The 18,919-nt window shown below is 43.6% G+C and overlaps 1 protein-coding gene across 4 annotated transcripts in view; it reads right to left on the bottom strand.

Moving 5' to 3' along the window:
- Positions 1-1,133: 1,133 nt before the first annotated feature.
- The window catches only part of mcc (MCC regulator of WNT signaling pathway), a 448,431-nt gene continuing 430,645 nt past the window's right edge, over positions 1,134-18,919 (bottom strand). For 3 of the 4 annotated variants that reach the window (XM_070883758.1, XM_070883750.1, XM_070883778.1), the window contains one exon: positions 1,134-5,270. In XM_070883758.1, coding sequence (XP_070739859.1) covers positions 5,090-5,270 — 181 coding nt within the window. In that variant the 3' untranslated portion in view covers positions 1,134-5,089. Of the gene's footprint in view, positions 5,271-13,265; positions 13,344-18,919 lie in introns of all 4 variants that reach the window. The other variant, XM_070883769.1, reaches the window with a different exon arrangement.

An 18,919-nucleotide genomic window follows, 5' to 3' on the forward strand; every position in this document is an offset into this window, starting at 1 on the left:
CCAAATGCTACCTTACCCACAAGTGATCAAGTAAAGACTTTTAACAGGTATATCCGAATTTCAAAATGTTGCTAAATCATTAACACTACAAGTTGTCAATAAAAGTATTTATTCTAGATATAAGGTCTTTTGGAAAATAATAGAAGTATTATAAATGTCTCTTCATATAAATAAATGCAGAGTTTGTACAATTCTATAAAAAACAAACTGTTTTACATTTTACAGCAACTAGGAAAACTAAAAAAAAAGCAGTTATAAACTTAAATACAATAGGAGGATATATAAATCATCACAACCCTCAAAGATCAGAGGTGCTTAAATTCTCAGAAATTAATTCTAACAGAACTGGAACAAAGTAATATGATGTAGAATCCAGCCATTTGGACATTTTGCAGGTAAATGCAATCACAATATTGTGTTATAAAACAGCTGTACATATTAATTTAAATATAGAAGTTAAGCCATTAGTGCTGTGTGATATATTTGACATTCTGGCTTGTGACATTCCTCCTGTTCTCTGTCCTTCTGTCTAGCTCCAAATTCAAGTTCTTTACCCCCCAAAAAATCCTTCAATTTTACAACACAATATTATACAAAAGGAAATGGTATTCTACTGAATTTACATAATCCTAAATGCATAATAAATAAAACCTGAAGGGAAATGTATATAAACTTACTAGTGCCTCTCAGTCCTCCTTTTCTCTTGTTTCATGATTTCAAATTCTGAACAGAGGTAGACGGGAACAGATGGTTGGTTTTGAAATGCCACTCCAATGAAGCATGATAAAGGGCTGTAGCCACACACACTCAATTCATAATATTAAAGATGGGATTCACTTTGGTGTACACAGCCCTCCATCCCATTTCATGCCATCAAAGGAAAGAATATGCCCTCTCCAGTGGCACTATGAATATCTATAATATTATATATCTATAATATCTATAATATTAGACAGAAGCTCCTGTCTTCCATAATACATGTAACTGGAACAAAGTTAAATGAGAAATATGGATTTTGCTCAGGGAAATAAATAATTTCCTGGTCTGTTAACTCACATATTCTGCTTTTAAACTATAAATAAAACAAACTTTCTTTTGCAGCAATTTACAAATTATTTTAAATACTTTCCTGGAAGAAACATGATTTTCAAATACAATGGAACATTTTGGACAATTATTACATTGAAATCAGAACAGAGAAAAGTGGTTACATGTATTCACCTTTAAGTGATTTTTCAAATAAAGTGTATTCCACAAATCATAGGTAGTTTAGGTAAACCAATTAGGAAAACAGCTCTAATAAAAAAAACCTTTGGTCCAGGACAACCTAATATTTCCATCCTGCACCACCCAGCAAGTGGCAATTCTTTTGACAAGAGGTATCTACTCTTCTTCGGTTCCTCAATGAGACTAACAAAATCCCACTTTCCTTATAATGATTGCAAGATTGCCACAAATTTATGCGCAAATGCATGTTTAATTCGACAACAGGACAGATGACACATACTCAGAATTTTATTCCTCTCAAGAGGAAATAAACAAATTCTTGAGATTGGTAGAGAGAAAATAGGTTATGTGGAGTATATCTTAATATATTTTTTTTAAGTGATTACTTAAATGCGAGTTTAAAATTAGACTTCACACATTGTTAATGTTAACCTCTTCCAAACTGTACCTCATTAAAAGGTGGGAACACCAGTCTGCCTTGAGGTCAAAAACAGATAAGCACTAATTTGCCACAGGTTTATCATTTTCAGCAGGCCTCTGTGCTATACAGTGGCCACTCATTTAATAACTTGTCCCAACTAGTAGCAATTGATGCATTAATGTAATCTTTGACTGAAATTTGTTTGAAGATAGAGAAGTTCAAAATGTTAGTCTCATGGTCGAAGGCTTTATGAACTGTTCCGTGTCAAAGCTATTTTTAAATTTACATGATTCCTTTTCCATCATGGGGTGTTTGACACAAAAAGGCATTTAACCTCCAAAGCAATGGAAAATTAAAAACAGGAAAGGCAAAGGATTATCCTAGTCTATTTACCCTATAAAGAGCATCTGAAACAGATGATCTAGCCATGTATTTAATTGCTGTTTGTGGTACCTTGCTGTGCATAAATTGGCTGCTGTGTTTCCTGCAAATAGAAAAATAGAATAGAAAAAATAGAAAAACAGAATATTTTTTAAAATGGTGAGAAACTTTTAAATGTTGGTGTTCAGTGAAATTTGGGTGTCCTCATGCAAGGAAGACAGAAATTGAGCATGCAGGTACAGCAACCAACAAGGAAGGCAAATAGCATGTTTGCCTTTATTGCAAGGGGGTTGGAGTACAAAAGCAAGGAAGTCTTGGGGAGACCACACCTGGAGTACCGTGCAGTTTTGGTCTCATCAAAGGAAGGATATACTTGCCTTGGAGGTGGTGCAATAAAGGTTCATTAGATTGATTCCTGGGATGAGAGGGCTGACCTATGAAGAGAGATTGTGTGGAATGAGCTAGTTTAGAAGAATGAGAAGTGATCTCATTGAAATATACAAGATTCTGAGGAGGATTGACAGGGTAGATGCTGAGAGGTTGTTTCCCCTGGCTGGAGTGTCTAGAACTATGGGGCACAGTTTCAGGATAAGGGGTAGGCCATTTAAGACCGAGATGAGGAGGAATTTCTTCACTCAATTGTGAATCTTTGGAATTCTCTGCCCCAGAGGGCTACGGATGCAGAATCTGAGAGTATATTCAAGGCTGAGATAGATAGATTTTTGGACTCTAGGGGAATCAAGGGATATGGAGATCTGACGGGAAAGTGGAGTTGTGGTCAATTATCAGCCATGATCTTATTGAATGGCAGAGCAGACTCAAGGGCCTTATGGCCTACTCCTGCTCCTATTTCTTGTGTTCTTATTATAATAGAGACTGCACTTCAAAAGTACTTAATTGGCTATAAAGCACTTTGGGACATCCTGAGGTTATGAAAGCTACTTTATAAATGCAAGTTCTTTTTTATTCTATTAAATGAGGAATGGCAATTTCACCAAGGAGCTCACTGGCTCTTTCAGCAAAACCATAGCTAATAGCGGAATAGATTTCATAATTTGGGAGGTACTCCTAGAAGATCAGCAGATCTTGTTCAATAGCAAATCAAGAGCAGCCTGATTGGGTCATGGTGTTGAATATTCACTCAGAATGGGAGGACTGTCCTATCCGGCCAGATGTGTTAAGCATCAAGCAAGGCCAAAGAGGTTAGGACAACTGTTGCTTTGTTTCTATTGATCTTTCCCAATATCCTGACTGGTGGAAATTATGCAAATGGATAGCAATTTCTCAAAGATATTAAATTAGGCAAATCACATTGAAGAGATATTCCAATCCAGGGTGCACTTGGGTTTAAAAATCTCAACTGAGAGAAAATTTATGCTGTCATTTCAAAATGTGTACAACTTTTAATTATGGGTGACTATGATTAAGTCACAAAGAATTTATTCTCAATTAATGGGGATAGTAGAAACCTGAATAAAATGGCAATGCTGAAATGTGCAACAGGTTCATCAAAATCTTTTGCAACATCAGTCTCTGGAGCTGAACAAACAAAAAGGATATGGTTTGTCCCAAGAAAGAGAGATACCTAGCCAACAAAGTTGCTTGAATTCAAAACATTTAAAATCTAAAATATTTCCCCTGCCAATCAGAACTTCCTAGGCAAAGTTTTCCTCTCTCCAATTTATAATACTCCATGTACTAGAAACAAGAACTAATCGGGATGTAGCAGGTTTTGATTTCTGAGGCCTCATCCATATCGCCTCACACAGCAAAATGAAGATAATTTCCCCCACATTCCGTAGGTTCTTCTGTGCAGGCCGAGAAGAAGATTCTCTTTTGACTGAGCCATTCTCACAATGGGAGAAAAAGAACTAGCTACAGTTATCTGGAAATTACATGATGTCGAGCTGGGAAGTAAGGCCATGTAGATGTGCACTAGAAGTTTCCTAAAGGAACAAGAATCCCATGGTTTCTTTTTTATTTGTGTGGTTAACTAGCCATCATATGTGGAGCTAGCAAATTAAATCAGAAGTTTCAGCAACTTTGTATTTGTACTAATGGATCCAATTTGGCCAGTTCTGTTCTGTTCAACTGCTCTGGATTATTCTGGTTCAGAATTAAATGAATCTGAATGATGGGTTTGGATATTCATTTTATTCTGAACCAAAATAACCCAGGGCATGCTATGTCCTTGGCAAAACCAATTCTGGTAAAATGATGAGTTGAACAGGGTTATGAAAAACAAACACAATTATGTACAAAAAGTTATGGAAAATATTAAGGATCATTTTTATATAATCCATTTTTAACCTCTCTGTAGGTAGCTAACATGGAGTAGCTAATTTTAATTTGTGGGTGAAATGCAGTACATTAAAATCAATACAAAATAGCAATGAATTAAGTATAAATGTAGCCCAGAGGTATTTGAGGCATTGTTCAGCTAATTTGCCATGTTCCTGGTTCTGCATCAATATCATATGAAACACTTATTTCCAGTCTTCACCAGAAGAATTAGCTCACATGATGACAACCTTGATAATTGCAACATAACAGTCTTATTGTGTGAAGAAGAGAGTTTAACATTTTTGATGGAATATATTTGTAATTTTCATGAATTTTAATAGAACATTAATGCTTGAAAAGTAAGCAGCTGGCAGCAGCATCTATTAAACCCTCAAATTCATGCTGTACAAATATGTGCCTAATTGATACAACGTGGTGATAACACAAAGCTGCTTGCAATGCAAGTTATAGGTGCCTATTTGCCATTTTAGGACAGTATTAAAATATGCATGTTTCCTTGGAGATGGAAATATAATCAAAAGTGTAGGCACAGCTAAGAGTGTGTCCAAGATTTGGTCCATTGTCACCACTGTCATTTTTATTAGAAGTATTTTTCCCCCATAATGTTCTGCTGGTGCTTTACATATGGTAACTCGATATGTTCACACTAATCAGAAGAAAGGTGCCAATATAACTTTTCCTATCCTCATTTAAGTCTTCTGAGTCAATGTGGCAGAACTGATGAATGTATAGCATCCATACCATCAGGATATTTTCTTACAGTGATGTCTCATTTGTTTGGGGTCTAGAGTTTTCTTCCTCGAGCAGCGCGATTCTCTGTTTTAGCATTCTCACTTGTGTCTCATGTCTCTCCACCATGGCCATCATTTGTGCTTCCAGTTTTTTCAGTTTGTTTTGATGTTTCTTCTTTGCTTTCTCATAGGCTGCGACCAAGTTACTGTAATTAAAAAGAGTCAACACAATTTATAAATTGTAAATATGATTAAACCATTTCTATTCCACTTTGTAAAGTTTGGATTTATGTTGTAAAGCCCATTTTCCTCATGAGCATTTTTCACTTTCACACCTCTAGGCTGATTACACATCTTGCTACAATAGGGAAGGATACAAAAGAGACAATGAATCTTAAAGTGTTAATAGTAAATAAAAACAAATTTGTTGACATTATTCAAACAAAGGTTTAGGAATTAGTTCTTAATTTATTAAGAACTAATTCCTAAGCGGGAGGTCGGGGATCGAGGCCTATAAAAGGCCAGGAGTTCGGGCAGTCGGAGCAGCAATCGGGAGCAGCGGGAGGTCGAGAATCGAGGCCTATAAAAGGCCAGGAATTCGGGCAGTCGGGAGCAGCGAGCTGCTGCAGGGACAAGAGTAAACAAAGAAGTAATAAGAAATCGAAGTGTGATGTCACAGCCAAGCGGATAAGTGATTGGCTGGTGGATTGCTAAGTATCTAATCTTTTTTGTTTCATTTTTCTTTTCTTATCAGTAGGTAACCTTTGGCATTGTTGCCAAATTAAGTTAATTTAAGGGTTAATCATGGCAGGAGAGCCCAGACCCATGTCATGCTCTTCCTATGCTATGTGGGAAATCAGGGACGCTTCGAGTGTCCCTGACTACTATGTGTGCAGGAAGTGTGTCCAGCTCAGCTCCTGACAGACCGCATTGCAGCACTGGAGCTGCACATGGATTCACTCTGCAGCATCCGCGATGCTGAGGATGTCGCGAATAGCACGTTTAGTAAGTTGGTCACGCCGCAGGTAAAGGTTACTCAGGCAGATAGGGAATGGGTGACCATCAGGCAGAGCAGTGGAAGGAAGGTAGTGCAGGGGTCCCCTGCAGTCATCTCCCTCCAAAACAGATATACCATTTTGGGTACTGTTGGAGGAAATGACTCATCAGGGGAAGGCAGCAGCAGCCAAGTTCATGGCATCATGGGTGGCTCTGCTGCACAGGAGTAAAGGAAAAAGAGTGGGACAGCTATAGTGGTAGGGGATTCTATTGTAAGGGGAATAGATAAGCGTTTCTGCGGCCGCAATCGAGACTCCAGGATGGTATGTTGCCTCCCTGGTGCAAGGGTCAAGGATGTCTCGGAGCGGCTGCAGGGCATCAGGGCATTGTGGAGGGGGAGGGTGAACAGCCAGTTGTTGTGGTGCATATAGGTACCAACGATATAGGTAAAAAACGGGGTGAGGTCCTACAAGCTGAATTTAGGGAGCTAGGAGTTAAATTAAAAAGTAGGACCTCAAAAGGTAATAATCTCAGGATTGCGACCAGTGCCACGTGCTAGTCAGAGTAGAAATAGCAGGATAGCTAAGATGAATACGTGGCTTGAGGAATGGCGTAAAGAGGGAGGGATTCAAATTCCTGGGACATTGGAACTGGTTCTGGGGGAGGTGGGACCAGTACAAACCGGACGGTCTGCACCTGGGCAGGACCAGAGCCAATGTCCTAGGGGAAGTGTTTGTTAGTGCTGTTGGGGAGGGTTTAAACGAATGTGGCAGGGGAATGGGAATCTATGCAGGGAGACAGAGGAAAGTAAAATGGGGGCAGAAGCAAAAGATAGAAAGGAGATAAGGAAAAGTGGAGAGCAGAGAAATCAAAGGCAAAAATCAAAAAGGGCCACATTACAACATAATTCTAAAAGGACAAAGTGTGTTAAAAAAACAAGCCTGAAGGCTCCGTGTCTCAATGCGAGGAGCATTCGTAATAAGGTGGATGAATTAACAGCGTAGATAGCTGTTAACGGATATGATGTAATTGGAATTATGGAGACATGGCTCCAGGGTGACCAAGATTGGGAACTCAACATCCAGGGTTATTCAATATTCAGGAAGGATAGACAGAAAGGAAAAGGAGGTGGGGTAGCGTTGCTGGTTAAAGAGGAGATTAATGCAATAGTAAGGAAGGACATTAGCTTGGATGATATGGAATCTGTATGGGTAGAGCTGCGGAACACCAAAGGGCAGAAAACGCTAGTGGGAGTTATGTACAGACCACCAAACAGTAGTAGTGAGGTTGGGGATGGCATCAAACAGGAAATTAGGGATGTGTGCAATAAAGGTATAGCAATTATCATGGGTGACTTTAATCTGCATATAGATTGGGCAAACCAAACTGGTAGCAATACGGTGAAGGAGGATTTCCTGGAGTGTATAAGGGGTGTTTTCTCGACCAATATGCCGAGGAACCAACTAGAGAGCTGGCCATCCTAGACTGGGTGTTGTGTAACGAGAGAGGATTAATTAGCAATCTTGTTGTGTGAGGCCCCTTGGGGAAGAGTGACCATAATATGATAGAATTCTTCATTAAGATGGAGAGTGACACAGTTAATTCAGAGGCTAGAGTTATGAACTTAAAGAAGGGTAACTTCGATGGTATGAGATGTGAATTGGCTAGGATAGACTGGCGAATGATACTTAAAGGGTTAACGGTGGATAGGCAAAGGCAGACATTTAAAGATCACATGGATGAACTTCAACAATTGAACATCCCTGTCTGGCGTAAAAATAAAACGGGGAAGGTGGCTCAACCGTGGTTAACAAGGGAAATTAGGGATAGTGTTAAATCCAAGGAAGAGGCATATAAATTGGCCAGAAAAAACAGCAAACCTGAGGACTGGAATAAATTTAGAATTCAGCAGAGGAGGACAAAGGGTTTAATTAGGAGGGGGAAAATAGAGTATGAGAGTAAGTTTGCAGGGCATAAAAACTGACTCCAAAAGCTTCTATAGATATGTGAAGAGAAAAAGATTAATGAAGACAAATGTCGGTCCCTTGCAGTCAGAATTAGGTGAATTTATAATGGGCAACAAAGAAATGCCAGACCAATTGAACAAATACTTTCGTTCTGTCTTCACTAAGGAAGACACAAATAACCTTCTGGAAATACTCGGGGACCGAGGGTCTAGCGAGAAGAAGGAACTGAAGGAAATCCTTATTAGTCAGGAAATTGTGTTAGGGAAATTGATGGGATTGAAGGCCGATAAATTCCCAGGGCCTGATAGTCTGCAACCCAGAGTACTTAAGAAAATGTCCCTAGAAATAGTGGATGCATTGGTGGTCATTTTCCAACTTTCTATAGACTCTGGATCAGTTCCTATGGATTGGAGGGTAACTAATGTAACCCCACTTTTTAAAAAAGGAGGGAGAGAAAACGGAATTATCGACAGGTTAGCCTGACATCGGTAGTGGGGAAAATGTTGGAATCAATTATTAAAGATATAATAGCAGCGCATTTGTAAAGCAGTGACAGGATCGGTCCAAGTCAGCATGGATTTATGAAAGGGAAATCATGCTTGACAAATCTAGAATTTTTTTGAGGATGTAACTTGTAGGGCCCAAGTTTCCACAAGAAACAAAACGGGCGCCCCTCCGAGCCTAAAACGGCGCCTAAAAAAATCCTCGGTAGTCTGCACCTACTTACAGGTCCTCTGGCCCTTGGCGCAGTCAGCACGAGCTGTGGGGGGGCAGAGCCAGGTCCCTGTGCTGAAAACAGTGCCGGGACCTCTGCACATGCGCGTTACAGTCGGCACGCAAGTGCAGTAGCTCCAGGCGCCGAACTGTGTGGGAGGGGCCCGAAGAACGCAGCCCCTAGCCCTGGCCCAATGGCCTCACTGGGGCTCCTCCCACGGCCAGCTCCTGCACCCCGCCTGACCAGACCCGACACCCGCTCCCCACCCCCCCCCGACGACCCGAGACCCGTTCCCCCCCCCCGCACCGACCCGAGCTCCTGTTCCCCGACGCCCCCCCCCCCTCCTTCTCCCTCTCTCTCCCTCCATCCCTCTCTCTCTCTCTCCCCCCCCCTCCCCACTCCCTCTCTCCTCTCTCTCCCTCTCTCTCCCTCCCCCCTCTCTCTCTCCTCCCCCCCTCCCTCCATCCCCTCTCTCTCCCTCCCCCCCTCTCTCTCTCCCCCCCTCCCCACTCCCCTCTCCTCCCCTCCCCCCTCTCTCTCCCTCCCCTCCTCTCCCCCCCTCCCTCTCTCTCTCCCTCCCCCCTCACCTCTCTCCTCCCCTCTCTCTCTCTCTCTCCCCCCCCTCTCTCTCTCTCCCCCCCTCTCTTCCTCCTCCTCTCTCTCTCTCTCTCCTCTCTCTCTCCTCCCCTCTCTCTCTCTCCCCCCCCTCTCTCTCTCTCTCTCTCTCTCTCTTCTCTCCTCCCCCTCTCTCTCTCCTCTCTCCCCTCTCCTCTCTCTCTTCTCTCTCTCTCTCTCTCTCTCCCTCTCTCTCTCTCTCTCTCCCCTCTCTCCCCCCTCTCTCTCTCCCTCCCCCCTCTCTCTCTCCTTCCCCTCTCTCTCTCCCTCCCCTCCTCTCTCCCCCCTCTCTCTCTCTCCTTCCCCCCTCTCTCCTCCCCCCCCCCCTCCCCCCCTCCCTCTGTCTCTCTTCCTCCCCCCCCCTCTTTCTCTCCCCCCTCTCTCTCTCTCCCTCCCCCCTGCTCTCTCTCTCTCTCTCTCCCTCCCCCCCCCTTTCTCTCTCCCTCCCCCCCCTCTTTCTCTCTCCCTCCCCCCCCTCTTTCTCTCTCCCTCCCCCCCCCTCCCCTCCCCTCTCTCTCTCTCTCCCTCCCTCCCCCCTCCCTCTCTCTCTCTCTCTCTCTCTCTCTCCCCCTCCCACTCAGCGGCACGAACGGCTGCAGAATTCTCCCTGGCTGAAGCACTTTCACACAGGTAGGAAGATGGTTTATTTAATCTTTTCGTGGCTTATAAATGTTTATTCAGGTTGGATTTATTTGTATAATATTTGTAGAAGTATAAATAAGGATTTATTGTCGAATTTAATGAGTTCCCTTCCCCCCCCACCTCGTTCTGGACGCCTAATTTGTAATCTGCGCCTGATTTTTTAATGTGTAGAACAGGTTTTTTCAGTTCTACAAAAATCTTCACTGGCTCCATTCTACTTTAGTTTGGAGTACATTTTCACTGTGGAAACTTTCAAATCAGGCGTCAGTGGCCGGACACGCCCACGTTTGAAGAAAAAATTCTGTTCTAAACTAGAACTGTTCTACCTGACTAAAACTGCAGAAAAAAAAATGTGGAGAATTGCGATTTCTAAAATAGTCCGTTCTCCACCAGTTGCTCCTAAAAATCAGGCGCGAATCATGTGGAAACTTGGGCCCGTAGAGTGGACAAGCGAGAACCAGTGGATGTGGTGTATTTGGACCTTCAAAAGGCTTTTAACAAGGTCCCACACAAGAGATTAGTGTGCAAAATTAAAGCACGTGGTATTGGGGATAATGTATTGACGTGGATAGAGAACTGGTTGGCAGACAGGAAACAAAGAGTAGGAATAAACGGGTCCTTTTCAGATTGGTAGGCAGTGACTAGTGGTGTATTGCAAGGTTCAGTGCACCCCAGCTATTTACAATATACATTAATGATTTAGATGAATGAATTGAGTGTAATATCTCCAAGTTTGCAGATGACACGAAGCTGGGTGGCAGTGTGAGGTGTGAGAAGGCTGCTAAGAGGCTGCAGGATGACTTGGACAAGTTAGGTGAGTGGGCAAATGCATGGCAGATGCAGTATAATGTAGATAAATGTGAGGTTATCCACTTTGGCGGCAAAAACAGGAAGGCCGATTATCTTAATGGTGACAGATTAGGAAAAGGGGAGGTGCAACGAGACCTGGGTGTCATGGTACATCAGTCATTGAAAGTTGGCATGCAGGTACAGCAGGCGCTGAAGGCGGCAAATGGCTTGATGGCCTTCATAGCGAGAAGATTTGAGTATAGGAGCAGGGAGATCTTACTGCAGTTGTACAGCGCCTTGGTGAGGCCACACCTTGAATATTGTGTACAGTTTTGGTCTCCTAATCTGAGGAAGGACATTCTTGCTATTGACGGAATGCAGCAAAGATTCACCAGACTGATTCCCGGGATGGCAGGACTGACATATGAAGAAAGACTAGATCGACCACGCTTATATTCACTGGAATTTAGAAGAATGAGAGGGGATCTCATAGAAACATATAAAATTCTGACGGGACTGGACAGGCTGGATGCAGGAAGATGTTCCCGATGTTGGGGAGGTCCAGAACCAGGGGTCACAGTCTAAGGATAAGGGGTAAAGCCATTTAGGACTGAGATGAGGAGAAACTTCTTCACTCAGAGAATTGTGAAGCTGTGGAATTCTCTACCACAGAAAGTTGTTGAAGCTATCATTAAGGAAGAAATAGCGGGACATCTCAATAGGAATAGTGCAATCAAGCAGACGCAACATGGATTCATGAAGGGGAAATCATGTTTAACAAATTTACTGGAATTCTTTGAGAATATAATGAGCATGGTGGATAGAGGTATACCGATGGATCTGGCGTATTTAAATTTCCAAAAGGCATTCGATAAGGTGAGACACAAAAGGTTACTGCAGAAGATAAAGGTACGTGGAGTCAGAGGAAATGTATTAGCATGGATAGAGAATTGGCTGGCGAACAGAAAGCAGAGAATTGGGATAAATGGGTCTTTTTCGAGTTGAAAATCGGTGGTTAGTGGTGTGCCATAGGGATCGAGGCTGGGACCACAACTGTTTACAATATACATAGATGACCTGAAGAGGGGACAGAGTGTAGTGTAACAAAATTTGCAGATAACACAAAGATTAGTGGGGAAACAGGTTGTGTAGAGGACAGAGAGGCTGCAAGGAGATTTAGATAGGTTAAGCGAATGGGCTAAGGTTTGGCAGATGGAATACAATGTCGGAAAATGTGAGGTCATCCACCTTGGAAAAAAACACAGTAAAAGGGAATATTATTTGAATGGGGAGAAATTATAACATACTGCGGTGTAGAGGGACCTGGGAGTCCTTGTGCATGAAACTCTTTTGGAGTAAACAAAAACATTAAACCGTGGCAATTTCACGCAGTGAGCGAAGTCGACCGCGGCTGGACTCGAAACTGCAATTTTCTGATAACTTTGCGGTTTGTGATCGAAATCAGACGCCTTATCAATTAGGCCACGCGGCCTCGGCCTCCTTGTGCATGAATCCCAAAAAGTTAGTTTGCAGGTGCAGCAGGTAATCAGGAAGGCAAATGGAATGTTGGCCTTCATTGCGAGAGGGATGGAGTACAAAAGCAGGGAGGTCCTGCTGCAACTGTATAGGGTATTGGTGAGGCCTCACCTGGAGTACTGCATGCAGTTTTGGTCACCTTACTTAAGGAAGGATATACTAGCTTTGGAGGGGGTACAGAGACGATTCACTAGGCTGATTCCGGAGATGAGGGGGTTACCTTATGATGATAGATTGAGTAGACTGGGTCTTTACTCGTTGGAGTTCAGAAGGATGAGGGGTGATCTTATAGAAACATTTAAAATAATGAAAGGGATAGACAAGATAGAGGCAGAGAGGTTGTTTCCACTGGTCAGGGAGACTAGAACTAGGGGGCACAGCCTCAAAATATGGAGGAGCCAATTTAAAACCGAGTTGAGAAGGAATTTCTTCTCCCAGAGGGTTGTGAATCTGTGGAATTCTCTGCCCAAAGAAGCAGTTGAGGCTAGCTCATTGAATGTATTCAAATCACAGATAAATAGATTTTTAACCAAGAAGGGAATTAAGGGTTATGGGGAGCGGGCGGCTAAGTGGAGCTGAGTCCACGGCCAGATCAGCCATGACCTTGTTGAATGGCGGAGCAGGCTCGAGTGGCTAGATGGCCTACTCCTGTTCCTAATTCTTATGTTTTTAGTTTGTTACATATATTCAAAAGAGAGTTAGATGTGGCCCTTACGGCTAAAGGGATCAAGGGGTCTGGAGAGAAAGCAGGAATGGGGTACTAAAGTTGCAAAAATGATCAGCCATTATCATATTGAATGGTGGTGCAGGCTCGAAGGGCCGAATGGCCTACTCCTGCACCTATTTCTCTGTTTCTATGTAAATTGCTTAGGAATCAAGGAAGCTTAACCCAATTAAAAGTACTATAAACCCCACTTGTGAAGTCATTCTTATTAGCTTACTTGCTCCTCTTTCCATTACACTGAACGCTTCAGGAGGATGGGAACCTGAGAATAGATTCAGAAGGGAGAGAAACAAAGCTGAAATTGAAAAGCAGAAAGGTAGAACGTAAATTTGGAAGACAGAGGAAACAAGGGCTACAAAATAGAGAACAAGAGAGTTTTTGGCAGTGAGAAATGGTATATGCAAGGAGTACAGGGAATAAGGCAGATGAGCTGAGAGCACAGATAGACACTTAGGAGTACGATATTATAGCTATTATTGAGACATGGCTGAAAGAAGGGCAGGTATGGCAGTTCAACATTTTTGGTTACAGGGTTTTCAAACGGGATAGAAAGGGGGATAAAAAAGGAGGGGGTTCGCAGTATTGATCAAAGAAACAATTACAGCTGTGAGGAGAGGTGATATAGAAACATAGAAAATAGGTGCAGGAGTAGGCCGTTCGGCCCTTCTAGCCTGCACCGCCATTCAATGAGTTCATGGCTGAACATGCAACTTCAGTACCCCATTCCTGCTTTCTCGCCATACCCCTTGATCCCCCCAGTAGTAAGGACTACATCTAATTCCTTTTTGAATATATTTAGTGAATTGGCCTCAACAACTTTCTGTGGTTGAGAATTCCACAGGTTCACCACTCTCTGGGTGAAGAAGTTTCTCCTCATCTCGGTCTTAAATGGCTTACCCCTTATCCTTAGACTGTGACCCCTGGTTCTGGACTGCCCCAACATTGGGAACATTCTTCCTGCATCTAACCTGTCTAAACCCGTCAGAATTTTAAACGTTTCTATGAGATCCCCTCTCATTCTTCTGAACTCCAGTGAATACAAGCCCAGTTGATCCAGTCTTTCTTGATATGTCACTCCTGCCATCCCAGGAATCAGTCTGGTGAACCTTCGCTGTACTCCCTCAATAGCAAGAATGTCCTTCCTCAAGTTAGGAGACCAAAACTGTATACAATACTCCAGGTGTGGCTTCACGAAGGCCCTGTACAACTGTAGTAACACCTCCCTGCCGAAGTGGACTGGAAACAGCTACTTGAAGGTAAATCAGAGTAGTGGAAGGCGTTCAAGGAGGAGATCCTGAGGGTTCAGAGCAAGTATGTTCCCTTAAAAAAAAAGAGGGTGGGAATAACAAATCTAGAGCCCCTGGATGTCAAGGGACATACAGGGTAGGATACCCTGCATTTTGAGCAGGCTGCATTTTTTGGCCTAAGTTAAAAATCCAGTTTCCCCAATCAATTTGCACCAGCATAACTCAGTTAGTAACGATTTTTTTAGGTACATTTTTTTTGTCAGCCAAAGGGGGCATAATCTGTCACCTTCGCCAATTCTGGCCATTTAGGCAAGTTTGGCCAGCTGAGAGTTACTCCAGTTCTGCTTAGGCCAGCGTATGTGGCCTCTGCAGAAAAACCTTCCGGAGTTAAAGAAATCAGCGCAGGTAAGTGCAGCAAATGCCCGGACGAAGAGAGAGGGAGTGAGGTGAACCTTTCGGGTGTAGTTAGGCACGGGGACTGGGAAGGAGGAGGCCATTCGGCCTGGGATAGGGGCGGGGATCAGACCGGCAAGCCCTTTGGTCTGGGCGGGGAGCGGAACCGGGAGGGCACTCGGGCCAGGGAGCGGATCGGCAAGCCCTTCGGCCTAGGCTAGGGACTGGGGACTGGGACTAGTAAGGCACTCGGGGCTGGGAGTGTGTGGGGGAGCTGGAGCTGGAACTGGAGCTGGACCAGCACAGGCAAGGGGCTCGAGGCGACCTGGGGATTTGGGGTTCAGCTAAAAAACAAGCCGTGGTGGGGGAGTGGGAGAGAGGAGGGAGAGATAGCACTCCTTCTCTCACACACACAACTGACTCTTTAAAAATGGCCGATTGCCAAATCCGAGCTGTACTGAGCATGCGCGTCCATTGGAGCGACGTCAAAAGCGCAAGTTTTTTTTCCCGCGCAAAAGGCGCAGACAGCAGGCTCCACCCTCCGACTGGGCACGCTGCGCGGCTCCAAATTCGAGTTACAGATCGGGGAAACTTTGGAAAAATATTTCTGGCATAGTTCTGGCCTAGAAATCCTGGCATAACTCTGGCAATATGCCAGAAAATGGGCTTGGGGACAATTGAGTCCAATAAAAGGTACTTATGATTTTTACATTGTGCATTTTCAATTTTCATAGGATGTGTTTTCTTTTCACTTATATAGTTGATTTTATTTTTGCTGCCCAGTCTCGTATATCAGCTGGGTTGAAAGCAAAGCTCCTTATACTCGGTCTCAACAGCATGCTTTAATCCGAACCACAGAAGTTAACTTCCTTTAAAAAAAAATTTTGTTCCAGGTATGTAGACGTCGCTGGCAAGGCCAGCATTTATTGTCCATCCCCAATTGCCCTCGAGAATGTGGTGGTGAGCTGCTTTCTTGAATCGGTGCCGTCTGTGCGGTGAAAGTACACGCACAATATTGTTAGGGAGGGGGTTCTAGGATTCTGACCCAGCGACAATATATTTCCAATTCAGGATAGTGTGTGACTTGGAGGGAAACTCGGAAATGATGGTGTTCTTTTGCATCTGCTGCCATCCTTCTATGTGGTAGAGTTCGCGGGTTTGGGAGGTGCTGTCGAAGAAGCCTTGGCGAATTGCTGCAGTGCATCTTGTAGATAGTACATATTGCAGCCACGGTGCGCCAGTGGTGGAGGGAATGAATGTTTAAGGTGGTAGATGGGGTGCCAATCACATGGGCTGCTTTGTCCTGGATGATGTTGAGCTTCTTGAGTGCTGTTGGAGCTGCACTCATCCAGGCAAGTGGGGAGTATTCCATCACACTCTTGACTTATATCTTGTAGATGGTTTAAAAGCTTTGGGGAGTCGAGGTGAGACACTCGCTGGAGAATACCCAGCTTCTGACCTGCTCTTGTGGCCTCAATATTTATGTGGCTGGTCCAGTTAAGCCTCTGGTCAATGGTGATCCCCAGGATGTTGATGGTGGGGGATTTGGCGATGGTTATGCCGTTGAATGTCAAGGGACGGTGGTTAGACTCTCACTTGTTGGAGATAGTCATTGCCTGGTACTTGTTTGGCGCGAATGTTACTTGTCACTTATCAGCCCAAGCCTGAATGTCGTACAGGTCTTGCTGCATGCAGGCACGGACGGCTTCATTATCAGAGGAGTTGCGAATGGAATGGAACACTGTGCAATCATCAACGAGCATCCCCTCTTCTGACCTTATGATGGAGGGAAGGTCATTGATGAAGCAGCTGAAGATGGTTGGGCCTAGGACACTGTCCTGAGGAATTCCTGCAGTGATGTCCTGGGGTGGAGATGATTGGCCTCCAACAACCATCTTCCTTTATTTCTCTCACCATCTCCTGCAGGCCCAATCTGGCAGCTATCTTCTTCAGGATTCAGCCAGTAGTGGTGCTATCGAGCTACTCGGTGATAGACATTGAAGTCCCCCACCCAGAGTACATTTTGTGCTATCCTCAGTGCTTCTTCCAAGTGGTGTTCAAAATGGAGGAGTACTGATTCATCAGCTGAGGGAATGGGGTAGGTGGTAATCAGCAGGAGCTTTCCTTGCCCATGCTTGACCTCAAACTATGAGAGTTCATGAGGTCTGGAGTCAATGTTAAAGACTCCCAAGGCCACTTCCTTCCCGACTGCATACCGTGTCGCCACCTCTGGTGGGTTTGTCCTGCCAGTGGGACAGGACATATCCAGAGATGATGATGGAGGAGTCTGGAACATTGGCTGAAAGGTTTGATTGATTCTATGAGTATGATTATGTCAGGCTGTTAGGCTGTTGTTTGACTAGTCTGTGGGACAGCTCTCCCAATTTTGGCATAAGTCCCAAGATGTTAGTGAGGAGGACTCTGCCAGGCCAACTGGGCTGTCGTGTCCAAAACTGGTGCCTTGGTCGATGCTGGGTGGTCCGTCCGGTTTTATTATTGTTTTACGTAGCGGTTTGGTACAACTGAGTGGCTTGCTAGGCCATTTCAGAGGGCAGTTAAAAGTCAACCACATTGCTGTGGGTCTGGAGTCACATATAGGCTAGACCAGGACAGCAGATTTGCTTCTCTAAAGGGCATTAGTGAACCAGATGGGTTTTTACGACAATCCGCTAGTTTTGTGGTCATCATTACTGATACTTGCTTTTTATTCCAGATGTATTTAATTAACTGAATTTAAATTCCCCAGCTGCCATGGTAGGATTTGAAATCACATCTATGGTCCAGGCCTCTGGATTACAGGTCCAGTAACATAACCAATATGCTACCGTACCCAGTACACAAGACAACCTTCTTTCCAACGGACTGGCTCAAAGATGAAAAGGACAGAGTGCTAACCCCACTGTGACATACAATTCCACAAATTGAGGTCATAGCAGTGTGTTCTGAGAAATAAGAAATTCTTTTGAAAGTTTGCCTTCCCCCCCACCCCAGCTTTTATCACCATTGGATAGAGGCAATGCTTAGTGTGGCACAAAGCCATACAGACCAGAAGGTCTCGGTCCTATTTGTAGTCTGTGCTGACTGGCCAGTAGAATATTAGCCATGACAATAGTTGGGGTTCTACAACTGGCCTCAGCACCCTAGGAAGGGATGGGCATAGAGAAGTAACTCAGTCAGGCTTGCTGCTTTTGATTGTTATCTTGACTCTACTGGAAAATGTGTCGATGTGAAATGTGAGCAAGATCAAGCTTGGCCAAATAGGCTGGTGACGCCCATTGTCTAGGCTCTATGAATGCACATGGACACGGTACCAGAGAGCTGCCAGTGCCCAGGGAACTATACCAAAGCAAAATGCAGTGCCTTTGGGAAAGGAGGTGAGAGAGAAGAAAATCTCATATTTTTATATTAGAGAAATCACAAGATGATGTACATCAAGACAAGAAGCACAAACATAGATAGAAAGAAATTAAAACAGAAATGCTAGTTTGCAACAACAGTAGAACTGCTGTGGATTATGGGAGAATCAGACTAGCAGAAAGTAGGAAGTGGTAGAGATCCATGCTGGGACCACTGTTGTTCACCATATACATAAATGGAGGTATGATGTTAAAATTGGCAGATGATACCAAGTTTGGGGTATAGCTAATAAAGTGGAAGACTGCACCAAAATACAGGAAAACAAACAGGCCTGCAGAGTGGGCAGATGAATGGCAAATTACATTCAATATAGCAAAGTTTGAGGTGGTTAATTTTGGCAGGAGGAATAAGGATCTAAATTATTCCTTGGAAGCTAAGAAAATAAATGGGTTAGAGAAGCATAGTGATCTGGGAATACTGATACATAAATCATTAAAAGTAGTAACACAAGTTGATGAGGCCAAAAAGAGAGCAAAGTACTGGGGTTCATTTCTAGAGGAATAGAATGCAAAACCAGGGAGGTAATGTTAAATGTATATAGAATCTTGGTAAGATTCTTGGTTAGAATCTTGGAGAAATTTAGAATTCAACAGGAAGACAACTAAGGGTTTAATTAAGAGGGGGAAAATACAGTACGAGAGGAAGCTTGCAGGGAACCTAAAAACTGACTGCAAAAACTTCTATAGATATGTGAAAAGAAAAAGATTAGTGAAGACAAATGTAGGTCCCTTGCAGTCGGATTCAGGTGAATTTATAATGGGGAACAAAGAAATGGCAGACCAATTGAACAAATACTTTGGTTCTGTCTTCACGA

Source organism: Pristiophorus japonicus, chromosome 1 (genome assembly GCF_044704955.1).
Source record: "Pristiophorus japonicus isolate sPriJap1 chromosome 1, sPriJap1.hap1, whole genome shotgun sequence".
Taxonomy (NCBI): Eukaryota; Metazoa; Chordata; class Chondrichthyes; family Pristiophoridae; genus Pristiophorus; species Pristiophorus japonicus.